The sequence below is a fragment of the Orycteropus afer genome, unplaced genomic scaffold, assembly GCF_000298275.1.
Source record: "Orycteropus afer afer isolate SDZICR_OR568_19922 unplaced genomic scaffold, OryAfe1.0 scaffold00083, whole genome shotgun sequence".
Lineage (NCBI taxonomy): Eukaryota > Metazoa > Chordata > Mammalia > Tubulidentata > Orycteropodidae > Orycteropus > Orycteropus afer.
The window spans coordinates 6682097-6693376 of NW_006921670.1; the positions used below are offsets into that span (position 1 = coordinate 6682097).

At 42.3% G+C, this 11280-nt stretch overlaps 1 protein-coding gene across 1 annotated transcript in view; it reads left to right on the forward strand.

The window, feature by feature from the left end:
• MEI1 (meiotic double-stranded break formation protein 1) overlaps positions 1-11280 on the forward strand; it is a 153700-nt gene that overhangs the window by 63499 nt on the left and 78921 nt on the right. The window contains exons 16-18 of the mRNA XM_042781067.1: positions 4684-4798; positions 5838-5929; positions 7796-7937. Coding sequence (XP_042637001.1) covers positions 4684-4798; positions 5838-5929; positions 7796-7937 — 349 coding nt within the window. The remainder of the gene's footprint in view (positions 1-4683; positions 4799-5837; positions 5930-7795; positions 7938-11280) is intronic.

Sequence of the window (11280 nt, forward strand, 5' to 3'; positions counted from 1 at the left end):
TGTGCTTAGTCTACTGTGTGGAGCTGCATACCTGGAGATTTATTTTTCACTTAAAATTTCCCCTTTGGACCAGGTTTGCTGGTCTGATAGAGCCTGGTGGAACCACTGAGACTATGGCCCCTAGCTGCCCGTCAGGTCTGGAATTGATTACAACCTAGGAAACCCTATGGGGGCAGTTCTGCTCTGTCATATGGGGTCGCTATAAGTTGGAATTGACTTGATGGTACTTAAAACAGCAACAACATATGAACCTGGGAGGAATGGGAAGGAATGTGTACTGACTTAAAAAAATGTCAGTTAAGGAAAAAAAAAAAGATTGAAAGAAAAAGTAGTACGTGCTTCAAGGGAATTAAAATTTTATGTTGAAGTCCCCTTTAATCTCACCTGCTAATGTAACCACTGTTAACAGTGTACCATATATTCTTCTAGATTTCTTTTATGCATTTACAAACATTTCTTTTTATTATCACTGAATCAATATCATAGATTGTAGTGTCTGTACTTTTGTTATCTTATTTCATCGTTTCTTTCTAAAGACAAAGACACTTTTTACAAGTCTCTCTCTTCTTTTTAACTTAATGTTTATGTCTATCTTTCTCATCACTATGTATCAGTCTTTCTCTTTTTTCTCTTTTAATTGTGATTTGGGTAAAAGTTTGCAGAGCAAATTCATTTTCTACTCAACAGTTAATATACGTTTTGTTTCATGACATTGATTGCAATCCCCGTAATGCAACAGCTTTCTTCCCACTTCCTCCCTGTGGTCACTTTTTTTCTGTGTTCTTTTCTCCTATGCATTCCTGCCCTCTGAGCTATCTTCCTGTACAAATGCTGCCCTTCTGATCTCCCATGGTGATTGTTCTAAGGTGTATACCTACCTGGTGTAATTGTTCACCTTATATACCTTTCTATTGTTTGGCTGTAAGCCAGGGGAGTAAGTTCAATTCCAGGCCCAAAGGGTGACTAGGGGCCATAGTTTTGGGGTTTTACCAGACTGGTAGCATAGTGGCTAAGACACTTGCCTGCTAACCAGGTGGTTGGCGGTTCAAACCCACCAGCCACTCCTCGGAAGGAAGGCTGCGCAATCCTACTTCCGTAGTGATACTGCCTCGGAAACCCAAGGAGGGGTCGCTATGAGTCGGGGCCGACTCGAGGGCACATAACAACAACAACAACAACAACAACATCAGACCAGTAAGCCTGGTCTTTTTTATGACTTTGAGTTTGATCCACATTTTTCTCCCATTCTATCTAGAATTTACTATTCTGATCCTTTTCAGAGTAGTTGACAGTGGTAGCCAGTCACTAGTTCTCATCTCAGGGTCATCATGTAGGCTGAGGTTCACATGGTCCACTAGTCCCTTGGACTAATAGTTTCCATGTGTCTTTGATTTTCTTCATTTTTCAAATTTTTTACTTAATGTTTATATCTATTTTTCACATCACTATGTATCAATCTTTCTCATTTTATTAAGGACTGCATAATATTTCATCATGTGGCAGTATAAGATTGAAACAGTTCCCTATAATGGAAATGTGGACTGTTTGCCATCATTAATAGTGTTACTATCATGAGTAGTATGGCATAGAATTTTATTGTGTATTTTATTTTACCTATAAGAGAATTTCTATAAGATAAATTTCTGAAAGTGAAATTATGGGATATGATAGGATATGATGATATGAACCTTGTGAACACTGGTTTTTATAAACCTAATAAATCTCTACTAATTGTAAAGATGAAAATAGAAGAGTGCCATGAGAAAGAAGTTTGCTGCCATAGCATCTTAATTGTTAGGATTTATCTACAAGAAACAGTTTAGTGCCCAGCTACCAATGCCAACTGCTTGGAAAGGGATTATAACTAGAGATCCTGGATAGAGTGGGAGGAAAAATGTGGAACAAAACTCAAAAACACAAAAATGACCAGAATTACTGGTTGGATAGAGACTGGTGGAACCCCTGAAGACTGTGACCCCAGGTTACCCTTTGGGCCTAGAAATGGACTTTCTTACATGGATTAGCTCTCAGCCCAACAGGAGAAAGACCTCCATACAGAACACCTACCCCAGGGCAATGCACCCACCTACTGTAGGGAGATGCACCCCTTAGATCAATCAGCCATGAGGCACCAGAGGGACAGCATTCACTTAGAAAGCTGGGCAGACAGGAATGCATAGATAAGAAGGGCACAGGGAGATGGTAGTCACAGGGAAGAGAGAGGAGAGTTTTTTATGTTTGGGGATGGTAATTGGGCTGTGAAATCAAATGTGCATGAACTATTGAATGTAAAACAAATTTGCTATGTAAATTTGTACCCAAAGCACAATAAACTAAACCAAACAAAACAGTTATGCAACTTGAAAAAAAAAAAAAAGAAAGAAATAGTTTAAATTTATAGTAGATTAAGCAAAGTTGAAGTTCATTTTTCTTCACACAAGATTCTGGCTAGGTTGTCCAGAGTAGTATGAAACTCCACAATCATCAGTGAGCCACGTTCCTTTTAGCTTGTTGCCTCACAATGTTTGGTCCCCAGTGGGGTAGTTAAGTTTTTGTGTTAACTCGGCTGGGCCTGGTTGAGTGGCTGGGCCGCTGGAGGTAGTCATTCCCCATGATAAGACTGGCAATCAAGTCCGTGGTGAGATCTATCACAAGAAGCTGAGTAGCTGCTTTAGGGATGTGGTCTGCTTCCTGTATATAAGAAGCAGCTTTGGGAATGGTCTCTAGCTTATGGCACACTTGAACCCTGCATGTAACCAAGTCGTTGTTCAGCAGCCTACCATGCTCTGCCGATCTTGGGGCTTTTAATGGACTCAAATTAATGGCCTGCCGTGTGGTTTGGTAATATCGGGTCTGTGCCTTGTTACTTGTCAACCTTGGGCTTGTCAGCCTTATCAGGCAGCATCTGAGTGAAGAAAAGCCTTCAGCTTCAGTGGGCTGGGAGCAGGAGGCAGAGCTGAAGCCCAAGGTTGAGGGGCTTTCACCCAGCTCTTAGAGCCTGGCACTTTGAACCTGGACTTAAAGCCTCCAAATTGTAAAAATAAACTCCTGTTTGTTAAGGCCATCCCATTTGTAGTATATTCCTGTCAGAGTGGTACCATGTAACCAAAACACCCAGCTTCAACCTGGTGCTCCAAGGTGGCTGCTTCAGCTCCAGCCATTACTTTTGCATTCAAGCAAGAAAGAAGAAATGGAATGATAAAGAATACTCTCTACCTTTAAAGAATACTTTCAGAACTACCTTTGAAGGCTTCCTAACTGTATCGTTCCACCATACCTATTTAATCTGTATGCTGAGCAAATAATCCAAGAAGCTGAACTGTGTGAAGAAAAACATGGCATCAGGATTAGAAGAAGACTCATTAACAACCTGCGATATGCAAATGACACAGCCTTTCTTGCTCAAAGTGAAGAGGACTTCAAACACTTACTGATAAAGATCAAAAACTACAGCCTTCATTGTGGATTATACCTCAACATAAAGAAAATAAAAATCTTCACAACTGGACCAATAAACAACATCATGATAAAGGCAGAAAAGATTGAAGCTGTCAAAGGTTTTATTTTACTTGGATCCATAATCAATGTCCATGGAAGCAGCTGTCAAGAAGTCAAATGTGTATTGGATTGAACAAAACTATTGCAGAAGACTTCTTTAAAGTATTAAAGATCAAAAATATCACTTTGAAGACTAAGGTGGATCTGACTCAAGCCATGGTCTTTTCATTACCCATAAGCATGTGACAGCTGAACAGTGAATAACGAAGACTGAAGAATAATTGAATTATGAAAAATGGTGTTGGCAAAGAATGTTGACTATATCACGGACTACCAGAGGAAATACATGAATCTGTCTTGGAAGAAGTGCAGCCAGAATGCTCCTGAGAAGCAAGGATGGTGAGACTTCATCTCTTGTACTTTGGTCATGTTATCAGAAGGGACCAGTCTCTGGATAAGAACATCATGCATAGTAAAGCAGTGGGTCAGCAAAAAAAAGGAAGACTCTCAGTGAAATGGATTGACACCATGGCTGCAACAATGGGCTGAAGCAGAGCAACGATTTTGAGAGTGAGGCAGGACTGGGCAGTGTTTTGTTCCGTTGTATATGGGGTCAGTATAAGTCAGAACTGACTTAGTGGCACCTAACAATAACAGCTGTAATTCAGAAGTGATTAGGTTTAGGGCCCACCCTACTTTGGTACTGCTGTTAACATAACAAAAGAAACACCTGTTTCTAAACAGGATCACTTCTACAGGTATAGGAGGCAGGGCTTCAGTTCATAGTTTTGGTAGACATAATTCAATCTGCAACACTCATACTGACATAAAAATATAAGTCCTGTTAATATTTACCTATCGATCCTAGTTTTACTCATTGAGGTAATTGAAAGCAGGTTTGATTTCTCTTCCCCAGGAGAACTATCATTCATTGGAGAACAGTAGTCATACATATCTCTTGATGCACCTTCAGTTCTACATAGTGCTTCTTTCATCATGAGGCCTTTCTTCCTGAGAAAACTCACTGCATCCTTAGCAAAAACAATGGTCAAATGAGAATTTACTAAGTGTTAAGTATTGTGCTAAGTGCTTGGTATACATAATCTAGTTTGATTCTTATTCCAGAGTATCCCAAGGGAAGACCCGTGCCTTACTCTAAACCTGCTTTTGTCTCTCTGGATGCAGGAAAGACCACCAGAGCTCTCCACCAGTGCAATACAGGGAACTACGGGCCCTGATTGAAGCCATGCTGAACCGGTGTGCAGATCTTTCTGTGATCCCAGTGAACAGGAGACCTCTGGTCAGTGCACTGTAGCCTGCTTCTTCCCGAAATCATGCTGTAATGTGGTTTTAGAAGGATAATTAAACATTTGACTGCTAACCAGAAGGCTGGCGGTTCAAACCTACCAGCCACTCCTCAGAAGGAAGATTGGGCAATCTACTTCCATAGTGATACCACCTCAGAAACTCAAGGAGGGGTCGCTATGAGTTGGATCCGACTCGATGGCAGTGAGTTTGGGTTTTTTTTTTTTTTTTGCTTTCATATGCCATTTTATAGCATATTCTCATGTGCACACATACATAATACAGTGTTACTTTTCCCAAATATAGAGCAATGGAGTCTTAAAGATTACTATCCCCATATTTATAGATGAGGAAACTGAGTCCCAGAGGGGTATATGATTTTTCTCCAAGGTCCAAAACTAGCAAGGACCTGAGCCCGGATAGTCAAATCCCAGGCTATCCAAGCAAGTATGATAAACATGCTCACCAGATAGATCATTTAAGGCTGGATCACTAGAATCATGGAATCTGACTAATGTCCAGTGTGTTATATTTTGTTGGTATTGAATGGTCCATGGACTTAAGATGTCAGAAACGATGTTGTCAGTGTGAATGCTGATATGTCCAAAGGACTAACTTTGGAAACTAAGTCCTTCATACATAATGTGATGGGAATTTTCTTGTTTTGGAGCAACAGATATGGGCAGTAACAACCATTTAGCCATATAGCATAGCATAGCATAGCATAACATAGCATATATCATATCATATCATATCATATCATATCATATCATGCCATTACCATATAATAGGCCAAGAGCCAGTCCTGTGGTTCACTGGAAAACAGGTTAACATCTCTCTCTACCATTTTTTTAAAGGATCAATTAAATGGCTAGATTTGCAAGGATCTAACCAAAATTCCCTGGAAAACATTAGGTGTCTGGGAGCATCAGACTCCAATGGGCAGGAAGAGGTTAGCTCTCTAAGCATAGTGGAAAACACAGCAGGTCCTTGACCAAAAGTTTCTTCTCTTTCCTCTCTCCTTTTCACCTTAGGGCCACACCTCCAGTAGAGATTCTGAGAAGGCCATTCTGAGAAGGGGGCAGTTCCTCCTGAGCACCCTGGAGGGATTTCGGAATGCCTGCAGGTGAGGGGCCTGGGTGGTCTTGGTGGTAGCCTGGAGGGTGGGAGTGACGGAGAACTCAAGACCAAGGATGAAGTTCCAGAAGCACCATCTAATTTCCTCTGCTCTGTCTGCCATAGAGAGAGAACCTTGGCTAGAAAACCAGAGTGAGGCCTGGGGCTAGGGACTGGGGTAGATGAGGTTTGAGAGCAGTAATTAGTGGATAGGAAATTTCTACTAAGATTCCCTCCCAGTAAAGCCTTTGCTAAGGGCAGTGGTGGGTCAGTGGTAACTTCTCATCTTCTGTGTGAGAGACCTGGGTTCGGTTCTGGCCAGTGTACTTCATGTGCAGTCATTGGAGGCTTGTGTATTGCTGTGATGGTGTCTTGGTTACCTAGTACCACTCTTGACAAGAATATACCACAATTAGAATGAATAGCTTGAACAAACAGGAGTTTATTCTCTTACAATTTTGGAGGCTTTAAGTGCAAGTTAAAAGTGCTAAACTCTAGGGGCTGGGTGAAAGTCCCTCAACCTTGGGCTTCATCTCTGCCTCCTGCTCCCGGCCAACTGAAGCTGGAGGCTTTTCTTTACTCAGACAGCTGCTGGCTGCTGAGGATGACAAGCCCAAGGTTGACAAGTAACAAGGCACAGTCCCAATGTTACCAAACCACATGGCAGGCCATCAATTCAAGTCTAGACGAGGTTCCAAGATCAGCAGGGCATGGCAGGCTGTTGAACAACAACTTGGCTACGTGCAGGGTTCAAGTGTGCCAGAAGGCTAGAGACCATTCCTAAAGCTGTTTCTTATAGACAGGAAGCAGACCACATCCCTAAAGCAGCTACTCAGCTGCTCCAGTAGATTCCACCATGGAGTTAATTACCAATCTCACCATGGGGAATAACTACTACGAGCTGCCCAGCCACTCAACCCAGGCCCAGACAAGGTGATGCACAAACTTAACTACCACAGATGCTTAATAATATATAAGCAGAGCTTTCAGAGTAAGACCAAGTGGGAATAAAGGCCTGGCAAGCCAATGAAAACCGTCTGAATCACAACAATCCAGTCCCAGTGGAAGAAGCTGCCATAAGTCAGGGGCCTGTTCCATGGTAGGTAGCAACAACAGCACAGTCCTTGCTCCTATATCATGAGGCTGTGTCTCACTCAACTGTGTTCACTGAGCCCCTAAGCTAACATGGTAGGTGTTCACTGAAGACTTTTTGAATTAATTCAATTCAGATAAACAAATGTTTATTGTAGGAGCTCTGATGGTGTAGTGCCTAAGGCATTTGACTCCTAACCAGAAGGCTGGTGGTTCAAACCCATCAGCCGCTCCTCGGAAGGAAGACTGGGCAATCTACTTCCATAGAGATACCACCTTGGAAACCCAAGGAGGGGTCGCTATGAGTTGGAACCAACTCAACGGCAGTGAGTTTGCTTTGGTTTTGGTTTTGTGTGAACCTGGTGCTAGACAGCAAGAGTGGAAAAAATCAGTAAGAATGACTCCTGCCCACAGGGAGCTCACGGTCACTTTGGGAAGAGACGGCTTTGTGTATCTATATGGAATTCATTAGAGTGTCAAGAGTTCAGGGAAGGCCTTCCACATAGAGGGAGCAGCATGTGCCATGGCAGAGATGTGAAGCAGCAAGCAGCTTGTGTTCAGGAAAGTATACAGAGTGTGGCTCAAGAGTCACATGTGATGGTGGAGAAGAGCAGCATGAGCCTGAAAAGGTGGCAGAGGACTGGGTCCTCTCCTTGTTGAGGTCCCTGACTTTTCTCTAGATCTGATGAGAACACCTCCCCTGGGCCCTGTCCTCAGGGTACCCCTAAGAGGGTGCTTGTGTGCTGCGTAAGTGTAGTGACATACTTGTATGTTCATTTCTCAGGCTGGCTGTGGAATTCCAGAGTGAACCCTCGGCCCAGGAGAATCCATTCACTGCTCCCAGCGCCGAAAAGGAAGACACCTTGCAGGACTTCTCAGAATTTCTCCTCAGTGTCTGTGACTCTCTGTGTGTTCCCATGGTGATGGTGGGTTCCCTTGTACCATGGACAGTATGAGCTTGGGGAAGAAAAGACTGAGGATGAGGCAGACTGAGAGGTGCAGGCCAGTGACTGCACAACTGTACCTAAGAACCTAAGGGTGTCATTCCTGTAGCCATCTTTCCTTTAGTTTTTATCTCTTGTAAGGTTGGTCTGGTTTTTACAAATTCCCTTAATTTCTGCTTATCTGGAAATCTCCTAATTTCACCATCATATTTGAGGGACAGTTTTGCTGAGTATGTAATTCTTGGTTGGAAATTTTTCTCTTTCAGGGTTTTATATACACCATGCCATTGCCTTCCTGCTTGCATGGTTTCTGCTGCGAAATCAGAGTTTATTCTTACTGGTTGTCCTTTGTAAATAACTTTTCGTTTTTCCCATGCTGCTTTCAGGATTCTTTGGTTTTGATGAGTTTGATGATGATATGTCTTGGTGATTTTCTTTTGGGGTCTATCCTGTTTGGGGTTCGTTGGACTTCCTGAATTGATATATTCTTATCTTTCATCATATCAGGGAAGTTCTCTTCCAACAAATCTTGGACAATTTTCTCAATGGTTTTATTTTTCTCTTCCTGTTCTGGAATTCCGATTACACATAGGTTATCCCTTTTGATGGTATCCCACATGAACCTTAGGCTTTCTTTGTTTTGTTTTGATATTTTTTTCTGATTGATCCCTTTCCAAAGATGTATTCAGGTATTTTTGTCTTCAATTGCACTAATTCTGTCTTCCATTGCATCAATTCTACTCCTTTGCCCTTTCAATGTGTTATCTATTTCTAAAAATTTAATATTAATCTTCTGGATTTATATCTGTAGATTTTGTATCATTTCTAATTTTTCCTTTATTTTGTCATTTTGTTCTTGCATTTTCATCTGAAATTGTTCTAGGGTTTTGTCTGTGTTTTCCTATATCTGTCTCTTAGTCCTTTGAAGACACCTAAATATAATTCTTTTGAATTCCTTATCAGGGAGTTCCAATGCTGCTGCTTCCTCAGGAATGTTTTTTGGGTCTGAATCCTGCTCCCTTGTTTCTACCACTTTATCTTGCTTCTTTGTGTGGACTGTGATGTTCTGTTGTCTCCAAGACATTGTGACATTGTTGTATTTAGATCTCTGTTAACAGTTGGTGAAGAACAGCTAAGGGTGAATCAGGCTCTTCTTGGTGGTTATTTATCGTTGGCCAGTTGGTGGAGAAGGAAGTGATGGCTCTCACTTAGTAAGTGAAGCTGCAGGAGGTGTGGTGTAGTTGTGTCATACGGAGATTGTTGCTGTCTCCCACTCAGACAAAAACAATTGAAAAACCATCAAAAAAAGTAAAAGCAAGCGAACAAAAAACACACTGCATAAACACACTGGAACAACCACCAAAAAAGAAAAAGAAAAAAACCCTGCAATATCTGGGGAGAAGGCAATAAGAGAAAAAAGGTAGAGTAGGAGATAATGAAGAAAAAATGGGAAGAATGCTAAAAGAAAAACAAGGAACGGGATTAACCTCAAGAAAGAAAAAAAAAAAAAAAGGGAACCAGGAACAGGGAAGAGAGAGAGAGCTGAAAACTAGAACCTGGGAAGGGAAGACTAAAGAATAATAGTAAAAAGAAAAAAAAAATTAGACAAAAACAAACAAACTAAAAAAAGGATTAAAAAAAAAAAGTCTGGGCAAGGTGGGGCAGGACACCCAGGCTCTATCAGAGCACACAGACTGGGCTGGAATTCCTGCTGGCCCAGAAGGTGGATGGGAGTGAGGGATGGCCGCACCTCTGTTCACCAAAAGGATGTGGAGTATAAGAGTAACAAGGGGAATATTGCATCTTTCCAGTCGTTGGCATCCGGAATGTCCTTGTGGTTCCCAGCAATTGGAGCCTATTTTTAAGTCCCTGGAATCTGGGTGAAGGCTATTGCTTAAAATATCCAAAATGGTTGAACTGCTTGTAAACACTCTAATGACTGCGCCCTCTCCGGACAGGCAAAAGCCCACAGCTCAGCCCATCTCCCTCTTTGCTAATTCCCATTTTATTCACCAGCCACCAGTGCAGTCCTCCATGCAGCCCCTGGCTAGCAGGCCCTATTTTTAGGTTAATTCTTAGGTCCTAACATCACTCATCAATTTTCAAGCTGTCTGTGCCATCAGGATCACTGCCAGACCACAGCTCCATGTCTCCTGTTTTGGTGTTTTCATGCAGGTTCTTCTACTAGTAAGAGTTTAGACCACTTCTGTATCCTTCTCTTCAAAGCTCAGGGCTCCAGGATTATCTTCTGTATCTGTGTTAATTGGTTCCCCTTTTCTTTGTTGAAGAGAATCTGTCCAATCTGTCTGCCTATTCCGCCATCTTACTGGAACTCCCTCCTTTAGTTTTTAATATAAAGTATAGTTTTTCATTATAAAACTAATAGATACTCCTTAAGAAGATGTAGAAAGCAGGAATAATAATTACATAGGTAATACTTATGGACTGATAAGGGCCTTGTATTCATTACCTGTTTAATACTCCCAATTAGATGGGTACTATAATTTATAGATGAAGAAACCAAAAGTCACAGAGGCTGACATCTTCTTAGCGTTATAGAGCAAGTGTATGGTGGTGCCAAGATTTACCTCATAATGAGCAGCAGTGATTGTCTGGGATGAAGCTTCACCAAGGCACACGTGTGTGTGCATGTGTATGTTCTGGAAGATGAGTGTGGCCATGTTGAAGAGATACCTGGTCAGGAAGAGCATTGCTTTGAGCTGACTTGGGATCAAGGTGGTAGGAAGAGCAGGGTTCAGAGCCATTGGCTCCCTGAGCAACCTTGCACAAGTCCTGTCTTGCTTGAGGACTGGACATCCTGTGGAGTCCCTTTTAGTTGGGGAACCAAACCCACTGCTATTGAGTCAATTCCAACTCATAGGGACCCTATATGACAGAGTAGAACTGCCCAGTAGGGTTTCCAAGGCTATAAATCTTTACAGAAGCAGACTGCCTCATCTTTCTTCCACAGAGTGGTTGGTGGGTTTGAACCACGACCTTTTGGTTAGCAGCTGAGCACTTAACCATTGTTGCACTAGAGCTCCTTTAGTTGGGGAAAGGCACCTCCTGGTGGCATAGTGCCTAAGGCATTTGACTGCTAACCAGAAGGCTGGTGGTTCAAACCTACCAGCCACTTCTCAGAAGGAAGATTGAGTGATCTACTTCCGTAGAGATACTGCCTTGGAAACCCAAGGAGGGGTCGCTGTGAGTCCATGGCAGTGAGTTTGTTTTTTGGTTAAATACCTACTGGGAACAGCAGATGGCAGCAGGGCTCTCTGGCTCTGGCAGTAGGTGCTGCATTTCCCGGAGAAGCTACAGAGCCCAA